This window comes from Nelumbo lutea, chromosome 2 (assembly GCF_056320005.1).
Source record: "Nelumbo lutea isolate HS-2025 chromosome 2, American lotus-T2T, whole genome shotgun sequence".
Lineage (NCBI taxonomy): Eukaryota > Viridiplantae > Streptophyta > Magnoliopsida > Proteales > Nelumbonaceae > Nelumbo > Nelumbo lutea.
In genome coordinates, this window is record NC_142685.1 from 102,976,458 (window position 1) to 102,994,500 (window position 18,043).

The 18,043-nt window shown below is 35.8% G+C and overlaps 1 protein-coding gene and 1 long non-coding RNA gene across 12 annotated transcripts; both read right to left on the reverse strand.

Annotated features, from left to right (window-relative positions):
- Nucleotides 1-1,848: 1,848 nt before the first annotated feature.
- Nucleotides 1,849-9,993, reverse strand: LOC148872418 (uncharacterized). 11 transcript variants are annotated; one of them, XR_016108298.1, is made up of 7 exons: nucleotides 9,149-9,987; nucleotides 6,671-6,778; nucleotides 5,706-6,437; nucleotides 5,352-5,608; nucleotides 2,876-2,964; nucleotides 2,653-2,772; nucleotides 1,849-2,448 (listed from the first exon to the last, which is right to left on the reverse strand). XR_016108298.1 is itself a non-coding variant. In XM_088973978.1 (4 exons), exon 3 carries the CDS (start codon nucleotides 6,345-6,347, stop codon nucleotides 5,373-5,375), a length of 975 nt encoding a protein of 324 aa, XP_088830104.1. In that variant the 5' UTR covers nucleotides 6,348-6,437; nucleotides 6,671-6,778; nucleotides 9,149-9,993; the 3' UTR covers nucleotides 1,849-2,448; nucleotides 5,352-5,372. The 11 variants fall into 11 exon arrangements, 5 of the variants coding, with proteins under 5 accessions (XP_088830104.1, XP_088830102.1, XP_088830101.1 ...); XR_016108297.1 differs by lacking the exon at nucleotides 6,671-6,778 and having other exon boundaries at nucleotides 9,149-9,993; XR_016108295.1 differs by having other exon boundaries at nucleotides 5,352-6,437; nucleotides 9,149-9,286.
- Nucleotides 9,994-15,211: 5,218 nt separating this feature from the next.
- LOC148872419 (uncharacterized) lies at nucleotides 15,212-16,337 on the reverse strand. Its single transcript, XR_016106521.1, has 2 exons — nucleotides 16,190-16,337; nucleotides 15,212-15,969 (listed from the first exon to the last, which is right to left on the reverse strand). It is a non-coding gene; the product is annotated as an uncharacterized LOC148872419 (long non-coding RNA).
- Nucleotides 16,338-18,043: the final 1,706 nt, after the last annotated feature.

An 18,043-nucleotide genomic window follows, 5' to 3' on the forward strand; every position in this document is an offset into this window, starting at 1 on the left:
AAATCCACATATATATAATTGATTTTTTATTTTCAATAAATTTATAAAAATAAAAATATTATTAATATAATAATTATTTTAATACTTAGAATTATTTATGTAGACTTGATAAGTTATAATAATTATTTTATAAATTATTAATTAATATTTTAATTTTATTAAATAACAATGTATTTATTATTACAAAGATAAAATATTGTTTACAAAATATTTAAGAATATAATATAAATTAAATCTATCAAATCCACTAATCCCCATTTAAATAAAAATTATTTTTTTTATTTTAAAAAATTCATAAAATAAAAATATTAATAATGAATAATTATTTTAGCAATTAAAAGTTATGAATTTTCATATGATATGCACCTTCAAAATTTCATTTACATTTATATAAACATATTTATTGTTTACAAAAGTGAAAGTATTATTTACTAAACATTTGCAAACTAAATTTTAGTTGTTTTTTGTTGATGTTAAAAATTGAAAATAGTAAAATAAAAATAATTGATATAATAATTCAAATATAATGGTTGCATATTTTTTTGTGTCTTGGATTTTAATAAAAACAAAAATTGCTGCATTATCAATAAAATCATATAATATCTATGCATCCCGTTATATCAATAGCAATATATTTTTTCAAATATACCATTAAAATATACAATTTCTATATATTTATACATTATTTATAGTTAATTTAATATTAAACTTAAAATTATTAATATAATTATTAAATTTATACTCATTTTCTTAACATATCTAAACATTTTTATATTTTTCATTATCCATGCATTTCCCTATCTGTATCCATATCCAAAATTGTTCAATTCTATACCCCATACCAATGCTTTATTACTTGGAAATAACTACATGAAATTAAACCAATTTCGAGCATCCGAAAGAAGCCAAGGCCCACGCTTTTATCTTCTAAAATTGGTTTGAACTTTGAAATGACACTTCCTTTCTTGAATGCTTTCATCCAAAAGCAGCCAAGGCCCACGCTTTCATCTCGGAATGCTTTCAAGTTTCAAATGCAATATACACCAAGTAGTCAGGGACCCACATGGAGTGGTAGATAGTCACCCAGACCTGATAGACTGCTGGAGCCGGTGTTTGATGCACCTTTGATTTGTGAACAATACGAAATGAAAACTGGTTGCTGCTCCATATTTATCTAGAACAATTTTAAGTCACTAAAAATAAATGTTTGGGGTTTCGAAATGCCTATAGCCTACAGTATGATTATACCTGTTCATGGGCCTGGCTTGGCCGGACTTTCACTTGTCACTAATGAAAATATCTAGGCCCGAGCCCGAACCCAGTCTGACCAATGGGCCTATAACTTGGACCTGAGTCTGACCCTGATAAAAAGCCCAAAACCCGAGTCCAAGCCCAAAATCCGACCTAATTGAAAAAAAAAAAACAATTTTCCCTATTCAAATTAGAATTAAAAATTCAGATATTATTATTTTTATTTAAATGAACAATGGGCTTACAAGATGGTATTTTTCCCTTTTTTTTATATTTTAAAACATAATTTTATATTCTTAAATCAAAAAATTTATTCAAATGGACAATCACATAACTAATTTTAAGTTTAATATTAGGTCGAGCCAGGCCGGGCTCGGGCCAGGCTCGAGCCAGGCTATTTTGATAAAACATGAGCCCGACTCGAATTTATTGCGGACCAAGATTTTTGACCCAACTTTAAGCCCACGGGCCTATAAGCATGTTCAAGCCCATCCGGGGGTCAGGCCGAGCTGGGCCGGCCCATGAACAGGTCTAAGTATGATATGATATCCAGGGAGTCTACCTTAGACAATCAGGTTTAAATTGAACTTTGATCCGTTTAGTGAATAGTGGCCCACAATATGATATCACTGGGTCTTTGCCTTTCTGGCGTACATAAAACAGGTCTAAGCTTTGAAATGCTAAGAGAAGACTTGTCAGATTTACTGGCAATGCCTTGAATCAATCAACCAAGTATCTGGAACCTTGTATAAAGGAGTTATGATCCACATGGAGGGGTGTATATAGTAGATGGTGACCCATACCTGATAGACATCTGGTGTATGATAGCAATTGTGACTTGTGGATAATACGAAATGAAGGCTGGTATCCAAAGGCTAACATTTCTCTGGAATAATTATAAAGAAACGTAAAATTTTAAGTGGCTAGAAAGCGTGGAAGACGAAATTTGATATCTAGGCAGCCTGCCTTAGACTAGCCCTCCTATATCTTCCACACCGGCTCTCCAAGTCCAAAGGGCAGCAACAGCAAAGACCACACAATGAGCACCAGCACTGAAATGACAGCATGCACCAGTCCAGACCAACCAGCTCACCTCACCCGGACAGTTTCTTTTTATTTTATTTTATTTTTTATTTTTGAGTTCCAGATCATGACAAACACAAAGCTTGCCCCGCTTAAGCCATATTATGTTAGCACCTGTTTGAAAAAGTGATCAGTTCCATGTGAAAGGGGCTAGTTGAGCTAGGGGCAAACAGAAAGGGACATAAGAAATAATTTAGGCACCGAAAATTTAACAATGGATATGGCACTACATACAAAGGAATGACAGACAGAACAGGATTCATGTAGCCGAACAAGGCCTGTATTGATGATGATCCAGGAATCATGATACTAACTTACCATTGGACTACAACTCTGTGCAAAAGAAGGGTGATGTACACAGTCCAACATGCTGCGTAGTTAGCTCAGCTCATAACCTCCTATTACAGAGCTGGGAAACCAACCCTCTATGATGATCCCCTGCCATTCATTTTATGATCAAATGGGAACAGTTTTGACTCACCTTACATGGTCAGGATTGAAAATTGAAAACACGCTCTTTACAATAGCAGTACGACAGTACCTTAGAAAGAATTAGCAAAAGAGTTTTGCATGACTTCAGTGCAGATACATCCGAGAGACAGCACCTCTTGTGACCAGATAGTGTTATCTCTACAATTTGCCAAAAATAAAAAAAAACACTTAGAAGAACAAATATACTTCTGATCAAGCCACATATTCCCTCCCCTGCGGTCCAATACTCAATACTAAATATTTTACTTCCATGACATTTTCTACAAAAGCGTCACAAACCAGCTTTCTTAAATACCCACCTACATGCAGACACAGTATCCAGTTTTGTCTGGATGCTCACGTGGTCCTCATGTTACAGGGATAAAGTTTTTATGTATTGCCACTATTTCTAGGGGAGATCACACTTATCATGATAAGGCCTAACAATAAAATACAAATTCCAAAGCCTAAACAAATTTGTCCAAGTAGTCCCCATTTTAGAGGGTACTAGCATATAACAAGCTGGGCCATGTTGTATAGTGTTTTCAGTGAATACAATACTCAACCCTTGCTAATGTTAAAGTGGGAAACAAAGTGGATCTGTTCTGGATTCCATAAAGGAGGAGGGAGGCATAATTTTACAAATGGAACATCCATAATGTGTTAGAATAGAAGCCAACACTTTGAGGATACTGAAACCAAGCATTGATCATAGCAAGGATTGCTAACCATAAATTTAACAAAGCATAGATGCAGGCATTATCGGAGAGCACCCAGGTCCCCATTACTTCCTTCCCTAGCCTCCCCTAGTAAAAGCAGGTTAGCTCAGGCAATATAGAATGGTTTAATTAGTTATATTACATGGATTATGTTTCCTTTCAAAACTGTTTAAAAAGCTAATCATTAGGACTGAGAGACCGGCATCCATGTGAAGCCTAGATTTAAGCCAAACCAACTCTACAGTAGTAGTTGGCTGCTCAATTATCTAAGCTAACATGCAAAAGAAAGAAGAAATGCACATTATTGCAAATTGTGCAGTTGAATCCATAAATAGAGTTAGAATTCAAAGGAGAGTAGACCTCATTGAAATCTGACTTTAATGAAGGACAATACAGACACTTGACTGAACAGAGGCATTCTAAATTATTAGCTAGTTCTCCCCTTAAAACTTTCCAGTGTATTGAATATGGGCATTTTTTATACATTTTAGATACTTAAAAAGAGCTTATCATTTTTTATACACCATAGATGAACTTTTCATCAAAAACAGTTTGTATTATCCTATGAATTATGTCTGAAATCCTGTTAAAGTTATGAGCTTAAATTAAGAAATCCTAGATACCCAGAAGCCAGGAGACAGAATATCAACCCGTTAGTATAGAAATACAAGAAAAAAGGGGAAACGAGGTCAAAAAGATCCCTCTATTGCCATTATTTAAGATGCTAGCTTATCTTTTTTTACTTTTGATCAATATTAAGATGCTAACTTATCCAACACTTCACAACTGTGTGATGCAAATATCTAGGCAAAAAATTAGTAATTAGTAACAAGTATTATTTAAATGTCTTTGTTCAGTTGGCATCAAAATTACAACCAAAAGAAACATACCAAGACAGGTAAGTTTTGCTCTATACTAGGTAATGACCACCCCGTACCAAGTAACAGGCAGCTATTACCTTTTTTTAGATTAATCTGATCTGGGTTTTTTATTTAATTAAGGAAATTAAATCAATGGTTTAATTCATGACTGATGATTTGTTTCATTTGAAAGAATGGGACTTATATCATTTGAAGTCTTTGTGGTGAGTTTTATTTGAATTAGGAAACTGAATTAAAAAGGTTAGTATGGATCCCACATCATTTGAAGTGGGTAATTTCTTTTTATAGGTAACCACGTGTCTGAAGTTAGTACTTTTTATGAGAGTGGAGTTAACTAATCCCACTTTTTTCCAAAAGTTGATAGAGACACTCTATGGACACTCTTATTTGAGAAGACAAGTAGCCATTTGTCTCAGGTAGAAAACCTTTAACCTGAGGGCTTTTCTATAGACTAGAGAAGAGCCCTTAGGCTAGAGGGCTTCTACTCCAAACAAGTGGTTACCTATCTCCTCAAGAAAGAGTATCCCGAGAGTGGTTATTTTTACTCTCAATGAAAAAAACAAAAAACAAAAGTGAAAGTAGTTAACTCCACTGACAAAAAAAAGAAAAAGTACTCATTTTAGAGGATAGCTACCTATACTAACCTTTTTAATTCAGTTCCTAATGCAAATAAGACTCACCTATAATGACTTTCAATAATGTAAGTCCCATTCCTTGAAACGAAACAAGTCATCAATTACAAATTAAACATGACTTAATTTCCTAAATTAAATAAGAAACCCGAATCAGATTAATCTCCAAAGAAAAATAATAGCCCTGTACTTAGAACAGGGTGGTCATTACCTAGTATAAAAACATAAAAAAGAAAAATCATGAAAAAACAAGGTTCAAAGATTAATTTTATGTGTTGTTTTTGTTACAAAAAAACTGGTAGGAGCAAGATCACCTGCCCATTTGGCGTAGTTTATCAAATAGAAATTCCTCCTCTTAAATGCTGAATTGCAGTGTACATCTTTCGCCGGGGTCCAACAGCATTTATTCCCATCTCTTTGAGGTCTTCAAATGTAAGTAATGGCAGCACTTCCTCATCTACCTCATGCATTTCAAATATATCAGCATACCTACCAAACCCCAACTCCTCCAACCAGCATCTTACACTATCTACAATAGTAACACCGGTTCCTATCTTGTCATCCACTCGGCCTGCTTTGGGAATCATACAGGGTCCATCATCAGAATAGAATGTACCATCATCTCTACAAGCATCTTCTATCCAAAACCCATCGGAATCACCTCTTACCTGCAAGTCCGAAATAGGTTCTAAGCACTCACTTCCATGGGCTTCTTTGCTCATATTTGAGGTATCACGGTCCGATGAATCCTTGAATCCCTCAACAGAATAGACATCATAACATGGATTTGATGTGGAATCAACAAAATCAACACCCCTATACTCTTTCTCATTGTCATTACTAATTTCAGGACAAACCTTGGAACTCCAAGCGCTGCTAACACCACCATTGTTACCTCTCGTGCTCCGTCCCCTCCTCTTCATGAGCTGGCCCTTCCGCATTACAGTTCCGAAATCAACCCTTTGTTTACTTGCACTAGTTTCATCCGGGCTTGCAAATTCAGAAACCAATTTCGAAGAATTAGGGTTCCTATTCTCTCTATTGTGCTGCGTATCAGACGAAACCCTCGAAGATACACCAGGATCCGAAAATGTGAACCCCCATGACCTTGGCAAGGAGAACCCACAAATGGGATGATCAAAATCAGTTTTTCTAGAGTTCTCCAGCTCTTGTTTCCATCTCTTCTCTTCTAAGTTTTCCTTAGCTTTCTGAGAAAAACAACAAGCAAAGGTCGTAGAAACATCTCCTATCTCTCCCAATCTAACATTTGGGCGTCTCTGCCTCTTTGAATTCATGGTAAGAACCAGCATATCTCCGAAACCCTATCAGCTGAAATCTGAATGGAACTCTAAAAAGCATAGAAACCACCAGAGTCCAACACTTGGAATTCTTATCAACAGCTGAAAATAAAAGCCAATAGCAAATCAGAAAGACAGAAACCCAGATCCAAGAAAAAAAAAACCCAAAAATACTCAAAACAAGTAAATCAATTCAAAATCGAGGAAAGTAACAGCCCTCAGAATGCAAACAAAAGTACGCAGATAAGTACAATGTCATACTCTCAACCCAAAACTTCAAAATTCAAATAAAACAAAAATAATAAAAAGGGTACGTTTATAGGAGTGTAATGCACCTTATTAGACAATTTCACTTGCAATGTCCCATGGTTTATTGAAAATTTCCCAAAGTAGAAAGAATTATTGATGGTTGCCTTGCTTTGTCAACAATCATTCATCACATCCTAAAAATGCAGGAAGAAGATTCAAATGGGCATTTGATTTGAGGAATGAGGTTGCCAAGTCAATAGGAAACTTTTATATACTCATTATTATGCTTTTGAAACGGAGTTATTTAAGCTTTGTAGTTGTAGCAAGAGCAAGAGCCAATAGGGTCTTGGTCCTTCTAGAGAACACCTATAAATGATACATTTGCAGCAATAAACAATGTGCTAATGTTGGATCTGGACCCTGGAGGTACAAGACCAGTACCAGTAGTGGAGTTTGGGTCCCACTAAGTTGCCACATGTCCATTGCTAAGAGCATAAAACTGACCATGGGCTCCACCTAATAGATCAATTAGACCAAGAATCAGTGTGCAGCAGCGTGCACAGAATTCCGTACCACTTGATTTTACGGTGAAGCATTCAAAGAAAATGAAGTGTGAGGAAGAATCTTACCTTTTGGATAGCCTCCAACAATCATTAAATAAAGAAATCCAAGAATACCAAACTCAAAATGGGGTCTTTAAGATGTATTTCAGCACTTCCTAGCTCATTCAGATTGCAATTTTCCATGCTATCTTAAGAGCATAGGCATGAAAGCACCCTTGGATGGGTGGTGAAATTTGATCCATAAGAAAGAAATGTTTGAAGTACCAATATTTCAATCTATTGTTTTGCTCATCCAACTTATTCTACTAACTAAGATTTCCTCCAAGAAACCATTATTAGAAATGAAGAGGAAATAGATTTTATTGGCAAAGGAGAACGGAAAGGAAGCAAACTAACAACTATTGTATGAGGGAAATAAGCATGCATCCATTCTAGCAAATATCCTAAAAACCCACAATTCTCAACAACCCAATAAATGCAAACAATGAGACAAACATGCTCAAACTAGAAGATGCAAACAACAAGAAACCTAAATATCAATCCAAAAAGATCTAATCTAAAGCTAAGCATGTTAGCAAAATAGTAAGAAAAAAACAAAGAAACAAGAGAACTAAGATAAAGCAATCAAACTACAGTATGCAAGTAAAAGACTAGCAAAACAAAGCTAACTTTATTCAAAAAGAAATAAACAACTTGGGTACCCCATGCAAGCCCCGCCTATTGGTCCAAGTAGGTCTCCCTAGTAGAGTCGCCAGTCTGTAAGCATCGGGAAACGGTTCACTTGGGCTGGAAATGGAATTGCCACCCATCAAGTAAACAAAAATGAGGTGATGGGACCTCTGAGAACTATTTTGAAACCGTTTGTTTTAATAGTGACTCCAATAGCCTGAGGCACCAGCTAAACCAGTCCAGGTAAGACTTGGATGGGAGAGGGAAGGGGTTAGGCACCCCTCTCCCGGATCCAATAGGTGGGACCCACATGAAATTCCCAAACAAGCATAAACACAAAAAGTGACTATTATTTAAACAAAGCAACAAGAAAGAAAGCAAATCACAAGAACAATACAAAACAAAGAAAATCTTCCCTATTTTATTTATCTTTTTATTTTACTTTCATTTTTATTTTTATTATTTCATTTTCTTGTTATATTTTATCAATTATTTTTGCCATTTTCAGTTATTTTCTTGAAACCTTATGTTATGTTTATTTATTGATTATTCATTGGATTTGTCACTTATTTATTCTGTTTTATCCTAAATTTTTTGTACTATATTTTTTATTATTACTTTGTCATCACTTTCTTTACCGGCTAATCCCTATTCTATAAACATTCCCCATCTATCAAACTAAACATTCAAATCTGACAAATCTAATGTTATAGACTTTTATACTTCCCTTTTTATATTATCTTTGTTTTATTTTTCTCTCCTTTTATGTTTATTCTTTTAAATAACAATAACAATAACAATAACAATAACAATAACAATAACAATAACAATCTGACCTACAAGCAAACACTCCTCCCTGCTTTAATATCCCATTTCGATCATAAGCTTTATTCTCTTCCTCCTTTTTTTTGTTTGTTTTATCCTAATTATTATTTTATTTTCCTACTCTTAGATTCATTCTGAGTGGTCTCCTTTAGTTCAGCAACACAAACAATCAGCAGGTCCGGAGCCTTATGTCATTGTATCCAGAGGCTAATTCAAATAGGCAATTCAATTCTAGCATATCCATTCATTTGAGTATTGGAGCTTCAGCAAAACAAAATTCCATATAAACATCAACTAACAGAACACAGCAAATCCGATCTTCGGACAAATTCCTAGACAGGACATAGAAATACCATAGTGAATCGACTACAGGGAAAAGATACAAGAGTATGTGATTTACCAGTTACATCATTTATACAGAACTCATCCTTCAATGATTGTTAGAACAAAAACAAAACGAGACTTATATCTTCGCTATCAGAAATATTTTCAGGTGGAAAACATTACCAAATTGGAATGTGGCCTGCGATGAAATATAGCAACAGAAGACTAGAGTATTTATCGTTTCTGATTTCTTTCCCTGTATGATGTCGGCGACTGATGCTTGAGACCGGAAGTTTGATGAGAAAAGAATGATTAACTGGGATTGAATTTTTTGCCTGATTGGATACTGGCTCAAGTTTAATTGATCGAACAGGGGGAATCTCGATCTGAAAAGGTGGAGAACAGAGGCGGGATTTCAACGGACTTCTCTCTTCGGGTTGCTCGCCTTTGCACAGGGATGGACTCCGCGACTGGTAACGTGAAGGCTGGTAATAACGAGCCGAATTTCCAGGTCCAGTCTCTCTAAACAATGGTGGATTTTCCGATCACTGCGCCGGTAATCTGTCCAGTCCCAATGTAGAGATCACGGGGCAAGAGTTCTACTGATGATTAGGATGGCGAAAGAACGGCAGTAGGGCGAAAAGAAAGAATACGAGAGGAAGAAATAAGACGGAAGAGGTTGGGTTTCTTCTAGAATTGAATGGGGATAGGGGTGGAGTTGCGTCGCTGCAACTCCTCTGTTCTCACCGAAAGGGGCGATGAATAGTGGAGAAACGTGACTGAAACCTGATGGAGGAGGAAATGAAAAGTGAAAAGAAGGTACCAAGGAGATAAAGAGATAGGAAGAACGAGAGGAGTGAGATCACCGGGGGAGAAACTAAAACGGCCACCGCTGGTTCACCTTCGGTAGAGAAGAAGATGAACAGTGGTCTGGTTAAGTGATGATGGAGAAAAAAAAACGGAGAAGAGGTAGAAGAAGAAAAGGAGAGAGGAAGAGAGAGAAGAGAGCGGAAAGGGAAATCAGAAGCGTGAGCCGCCGCAGCTTAGGTTGAATTTATAGTGAGCATCAGGGACATTTTCGTAGTTTTGAGTAATTCGGGGGCATTTTAGTAATTTTATATAATTGGGTCAAACCGGGTCCAGGGGTTGAACCGGGGTTCTGGTCCAATGGTAAGTGGTTTCGGAGAAAAAAAAGTGGAGGGTTGATGGAGATGGGTTTGAGAAGGGTTTTGTGTGAGTGGGCCAATGAGATTGATCAAAACGGGATCTTTTTAGATTGAAGGGTAAATGATGGTATTTTTGGTTGAAATTTGGCAATATGGGGTTTTCGGGCATTCTAGGTTGATTGGTAGGATCTGATTGGCCCAACTGGGCCCGAATTGGTCATATCTAAAAAGGGTTCTAATAAAGGGTATTTTAGTCATTCCATATAAATGATGACACGTGGCCATTATCGACAATGCAACGCCAAGCCAACAGACCAACTCGATAGGTTAACTCGGAGCACCTTGCACAGACCGATCTCGATCTTGGCAAGGGCGAGTTGGCAGGACCCCTAAAGTCGCGAGCGACTTGGCCAAGAAGTCAACCGAGCTAAGGTGAGCTAAGGCAACCCATAAGGTGAGCTCGTCTAATCGCTCTCCCACTCCACTACTGAGGGCACCAATATTGCAATCGTTGGAGTAGCTCGTCGTACCTTGCGCCACAATCTAAGTGAACGAACTCTAACCACCACACAGATCTCGTAACCAACACATCGATACACCTTATATTTCGGAAACAACTCTGCCAGAAGCTCAAGAACGTTACCAAAATGTCCTAAGCCCCTAGTGACTATAAAAAGAGCCCGAATTCACCTAGGGAGGTACGCGCATTGATACTCTTAAGCTCTTTCGCACTCTCATAAGAACTCTACATTCCCTTACTGACTTAAGCATCGAAGTGTTCTCCTTGGGTAAAAACTACCCGGACACTCTCACCTTTCTTCCCTTACAGCTCACTTAGCTCTGACACTCAGACATCAACTCGGCCCAGCTAGATTAATATCTAGTCAGAGTCCGAATCACATTGCACGAGGGAGCAAGCAGATTGCACGACATCAGGTTCGATTTAGTTAATCTGGGGCCTCGAAATGGAATCTTTGTGTAATCGAGGGGCAAACAAGGTTTCTTTTGGATTAGAGGTGTAAAGTGGGTTATGTCGTGTGGCTTGTGGGCCGTCACCGACCATGCTGCCCTCCCCGATGAAAATTTTGGGGTTCAATCCAGCATGGCCCACAGCCTAAGCCTATGCCATGCCGCGAGCTTGGGCCTGGGCCGAGCTGCAAGCCATGCCATGAGCTTGGGTTGTGCCGGGCCGGGCCACAGGGCAGGCTTGGGCCTTGGTTGAATCGGGCTAGACTGATTTTTTTGTTGTTTTTTTTTTTGAAATGTTTGATTTCTTTTCTAAGTAAAAGTGTAAAACTAAAATATTTAACTTTCCTTTGAACTTTGGAAATTATTTGAAAATTTTAAAAATGAGAAATGAGAAATCTAAGTTATATAACACATAAATGAAAAAAATACTTAACCAAATAAGAATGATGGAATAACAAATTGGAAGAAAAATAGGAATTTTATTTTATTTAAATTTGAAAGATACAAATTACAAATACAATAATTGGATCATTGGATACTTAGATGAATGAAATATGAAAATGGAATAAATTAATAAAAAATAAAAAATACAATATAGTTACAAATTGAAAATACAAAATTATATTATTAAAGAAATAGCAAATAAATTAAATAAATTTACAATCATTTTTAAAAAATAATTTTTTTTATAGTAGTCAACTTCATGAATCATGACTTTCATCATTAGGTGAAATACCTAGTGTAGTATCATACCTTCCTTTGTCTTGTAATCTATCTTCTGCATCTAGCCAATCCTTAAAGTAGATGCACATCTCTATACTTTCATCATTCATGCAACTTTTCTTGTCTTCTAACACCCTGGTACATGCACTAAAACAAGACTCCGATGAAATTATAGACACCGAAGATGTTAGTAGATCATGTGCCATGGCGGTGAAAACTGGATAATTTTTTGAATATTCACTCCACCAGGCTGGAATATCAAAATTATTTGTTCACTCACCTAAACTAGAAAATTTACTTGTAAATAAAAATTAAATTTAGTAAATGAACTCGTTGTAGAAGTAACATATTTTTGCCTTCTACTTATTAAATAAATAAGTTTTTCTCTTCTACTACCGAGCTTAAGATCAGATGTAGAAAATGTTGTACAAGTTGTAGGAATATTTCCTATTGTTTTAGATTCATATAAAATGTATATTTCAAATAACAAATTAATTTCTTCTTTTTTATTTCCAATTTCAATATTCATTTTCACAATATGTTTCAAGTAAAAAAACCATATTTCCTAATCCTAGGGTCTAATTTTGTAGCTAAACAATAAAAGGGAGAAATGTTCTCCCAATATTTTTTAAATTTATTTTCCATTATTTCAATAATACATTTAAATTGTGGATTATTTCTATATTTTGCAAAACAATCACTAATTACCATTAATTGATAAGGTAAATTACAACTAATTGGATAATAAATATCTAATAAATCATTAGTTGCATCATAAAAATATTTTAAAAAATCTTTTATACAAATTATCATTTTCCAATCTTCCTCAAATATAATATCATTAGGCATTTTTCATTATAAAAATCAATAAGAATTTGTTTATGAGAAATACAACTTCCTAACATAGCATAGTTAGAATTCCACCTATGTTTTACATCAAATATAAAATGTTTATATTTTAAACCATAATTTTGCCATAAATATTTAAATTTTTGTTGTCTTGTCCTTGAACTTTTAATATATATAATGCAATTTCTAATTTTAGAAATATGAGTAGAAATAATATTCAAGGCATCTTGAATACATAAATTTAAGATGTGACATACATATCTGATATGAAACAATTTACCATTTAAACGTGGTTTTAAATGAGATTTTAAAATATTTATTGTAGAATCATTATTGCTGGCATTATCAAAACTACATAAGCATGTAAAGTATTTAAAATGCTTGTAGTAATAGTTTGGCCAGTATATGGTCATTCAAGCCTAGTAAAACTTAAAATTCTTTTATTTAAAAGTCAATTTTCATCAATAAAATGACCGGTAATACAAATATAATTTATGTTTAATTTAGATGTCCAACATCAGAAGTAATTGCAACTTCAGAATTAAGATTTAATAACAAATAAATTAAATTTTGTTTATATGAATAAAAAATTTTTAAAGCATCTGATCTAACAATATTCCTAGAAACTTTTTTATATTGTGGATTTATATAATTGCGCAACCATTTTTCAAGCTTTGTATTTTCAGCTAACATAAATGGTTATTCTGCATGTACAATATATTTTGCTAATTCTTACTTTTTCTTGTGAGTATTTAAATGTACCAAAATTCCCCACCCAATTTATGTTTGTGTTGTTTTTCTCCCTTCTTCTTCTTCTTCTTCTTCTTCTTCTTCTTCTTCCTTCTCATGTGTGAGTAAATGTTTGCTCAAATGGCTAATACCACCCTTGCTATAATAGCTAAAGTCTTTTTTACATTTTTGGCAAACTGCTTTTTTTCTCTTGTCTCGATATCCTCTACTTTAAAATCCAGGCTATTCAACTTAGTGGCCCTCTTTTTCTTTCCCTTAGTATTAGTACCAAGGGTGAAAGTTCTACTTTCATTAATATCAATAGCATCAATGCTAACACTATAATGATGCGATTGAATATGGTCAATAGTGATTATGTTGAGATCTTTGTTTTTTAAATTCTAAAAAGATAAGATTAATTTAATTGGATTTACTCGGATTGCCGGTTTAGAATCCCAACTTGATTTCAACAATTAAAGCCTTTCAACGTCCAAGTCTCCCAAATTGCTAACTTGAGATACTTGAGCAAGCCTTCTTGTTGAAACTTTAATAAAATTAAGACTTAAGAATTGGAGAATCAGACAATCAACCAATCAAAATTACTCAGATTGCAAAGAATGTATGAGTATGAGAGAGAAAGAGAGAAGAGATTAAGACAATTGTTGAATTGGTGGAGGATAAGGCTATTTATAGGAGTTGAACATAATTCAATTGCCCAAAATACCCTAAAAACTAGATGTATTTTAGTTGTTGAGAGGGGTATTTTGCTCATTGTAAAGTTATTTATAACTTTACCCAAAAAGCCCCATAAACTAGTTGTTATATAGCTCTTGGGGGGCATTTGTGTCATTTTTTCTCCCCTTCATAAGCAAAATACATAAATACCCTTCTATATAGTTGTTTATAGCTGTTAAGGGGGTATTTATGTAAAAAACCCCTAAAAAGCTAAAACTAGCTTTTGGACGGGCCAAGCGCGAACCGCTTTGAGCCTTGCGAGCCGTGTAGTGTCAACCCATGACGGGTCGTGCTACGGGCTAGACCGTGCTGACACATGGGTTACGTCGTGTCGGCCTGTAGATTACGAACCCCCGACCTAGTACGACACGGACCATCTTACCGGGCCGTAAGTGGCACGACCCAATTTACATCTCTATTTTGGATGAAGTTTCATAGGGCAAGATTTCTGGGTAGTTTGAGGTGATTGGTAAGGTTAGATTGTGCCAAATGGGCCTGGATTGGGCGGATTTGGAATCTACTCAATTTAAGACATTGAAATGGAATCTTGGTGCAATTGCTGGGTGAACGAAGGTAATTTGGGTTGAGATTTCACAGGAGGTTATTTAGGGTGTCTGGGATCTGATGATGATGTCTGATCTATCTTTAGAGGGTCAAGGTCTTAGGAATTTGGGCCAATAGGATGATAGAATAAAATCTTTGTTTGATGGATGGACAAATAGGGGAATCTAGGGCTGAAACTTTATGGGCAGATGCTTTGATGTGTATGGAATTTAAAGGTGTAATTTGATCGGTTCGGATGTATCAAGATCAAGGGAATCTAGGTTCCGAGTGTTTAAGCTAATAAGAGAGGTTGAAATAGAATATTTGTTTGCTGAAAGGGTAAATGGAGGAAATTTGAGCCAAAATTTCATGGGTAGGTATTTTGGGAGGTTCTGGGTCTGGTGGTTGTGTCTAATATAATGGTTGAAGTGTCTAATCTAATGGTGGATTTTAGATGTTTTGGACGGATCAGAAGGGTATGATTGAAAATTTGGGACGAATTAGAGGTTCAGCAATAGACCAAGCAAAAATCGAATGCTAACACACATACATTTCAAATATATCATCATACCTACCAAACCCCAACTCCTACCACCTTCGTACACTATCTACAATAGTAACACCGGTTCCTACGTTGTCATACACGTAAGAACTCACTTCCATGGGCTTCTTTGCTCGTATTTGAGGTATCACGGTCCGATGAATCCTTGAGCCCCTCGACAGAATAGACATCATAGCATGGACTTGATGTGGAATCAACAAAATCAACACCCTTGTACTCTTTCTCATTGTTATTATTAATTTCAAGATAAACCTTGGAACTCCAAGCACTGCTCAACACCACCATTGTTACCTCTCGTGCTCCATCCCCTCCTCTTCATGAGCCGGCCCTTCCGCGTTACAGTTCCGGAATCAAACCTTCGTTTACTTGCATTAGTTTCGTCCGAGCTTGCAAATTCAGAAATCAATTTCGAAGCATTAGGGTTCCTATTCTCTCTATTCTGCTGCGTATCAGACGAAACCCTCGGAGATACACCAGGATCCGAAAATGTGAACCCCCATGACTTTGGCAAGGAGAATCCACAAATGGGATGATCAAAATCAGTTTTTCTAGAGTTCTTTAGCTCATGTTTCCATCTCTTCTCCCAATCTAACATTTGGGCGTCTCTGCCTCTTTGAATTCATGGTAAGAACCAGCATATCTCCGAAACCCTATCAGCTGAAATTTGAACGGAACCCTAAAAAGCATAGAAACCACCAAAATCCAACACTCGGAATTCTTATCAACCGCTGAAAATAAAAGCCAATAGCAAATCAGAAAGACAGAAACCCAGATCCATAAGAAAACCCAAAAATACTCAAAACAGCTAAATCAATTCAAAATCGAGGAAAGTAACAGCCCTCAGAAACCAAACAAACGTAGTACAAAGTTATCGTCTCAACTCAAAACTTCAAAATTCAAACGAAACAAAAATAATAAAAAGGGTACGTTTATAGGAGTGTAATGCACCTTATCAGACAAATTTACTTGCACTGTTCCATGGTTTATTGAAATTTTCCCAAAGTAGAAAGAATTATTGACGGCTGCCTTGCTTTGTCAACGATCATTCATCACATGCTAAAAATGCAGGAAAAACATTCCGATGGACATTTGATTTGAGGAATGAGGTTGCCAAGTCAATAGGAAACTTTTATGTACTCATTAATATGCTTTTGAAACGGAGTTATTTAAGCCTGGTAGTTGTAGCAAGAGGACTGGTCAGCACTTGACCTGACCCTTTAATCCGCTTTTACAGCTTTGGTTGCATTTTTCAACCGAACCCACATTTTCCAACCTTGACCCTTAATCAAGGGCATCGTCTACATGCTATGCTTCATGTGGATGAAAGAATATTAAATGCCCTATCTCAACCTAAAAGATTACCCCAGCATGAAGACTGGTTAGCATTTGACCTAACCCTTCAATCCCCCTTAGGCCCTGAAAAGCTTGCTTTTATTGCTTTGATTGCATTTTCCAACCAAACCCACATTAGGATATAGATTGAGCTAATCACTCAACATGCTTATTTGTAAAATGTCTGAGTAGTAGCTCACTTCCATGACACCCAATTAGTAATTGCACTCTTTGCTACTTGAGCCCTGCATCTGATAAAATTGAGATTCAGTTTTCAGCTATAGTTGTAGGGCGGATAATATTAACCACTAATCTTATTTACTCTTTGGTGTAAGGTCTATTGTTTTATATTGCTTTCTACCACCAAGCTACTTTATATTATAGTAGAACATTTTGTGTTTTAGATTTTCTTTCATATATTCAAGTTTCTTCATTTATTCTTTAGGCTCAGTTTTGAAAGAAAGCAAATACAAATATGCACATAATAAATACATACAAAATAATACAAAATACAAGGTTTTGCACTCTATATATTTGTATTTGTACTCCTTCCAAACTGATCCTTAGCAAAGGGTTATTGTCTAGTCAAAAAGGAAATTGCTCTGGATTCACATTACATAATGATTCTAGTTTAATGGCTTACAATTCACCTACAACGTAAAAAAAATGTACATCTCTTATGGCTGATGGTCCAACATCTCTTGCTATTGATAGGTCAAGCTGTGGTTAAATCTATCCAATATTTTTTTGGATCAATAATTTCAAGCTTTATATTAAAGATAAAATAAGATAGCTACAAAAAGGTACAATATATACACACAGTCATTGAAATACAAACAATCTTATCTGGGTTCTTGGGAGAGATACCACATTTATCCATTGAATCAATTTACAAAAAAATGTAAAATAAATAATGCATATGAAAAAACCCTAATAAATTTATTAGAACATTTTTATAGTATACACAATAATACCTGATTTCGGCTTCAACTTCTGCAAGGGAATCGATTGAGCCATGTAAAAGAAGTTGGAGAAATAATCTATCAAACTGGTTAAACACGTTGATTAGCAAAGTATAAGAGGGGGAAAAGAAAAAGGAGGAGGAGAGATAGAGAGAAGGGGGTGGAGGCACTAGTTCAATTGTGAAAATATATGCAAAGAGAAGAAGAAGAGGAGGAGGAGGAAGGAATCTACCGGTGCTGGCTCTAGGAGATTAATTGTCGACAGCGAGAAGTCTCTTTGGTCTTTGCTATGCAGAAAATGAGTTCATCTCTAAGACCCTTCATTTTCCCTCTTTTTCCTCTTGCGCTCGGAATATGGACCCATGTTTTCATGAATTCACATCCCCCCATAGAGGGCACTCCATGAGTGTTTTAAAAACTGATGTGGAGTTTGAACTAGCTTTGCTTTCGGGTTGCAAATCACTAGTTTGATCATCCGGGTTGAACAGGTTATATTGTGCCACATAGA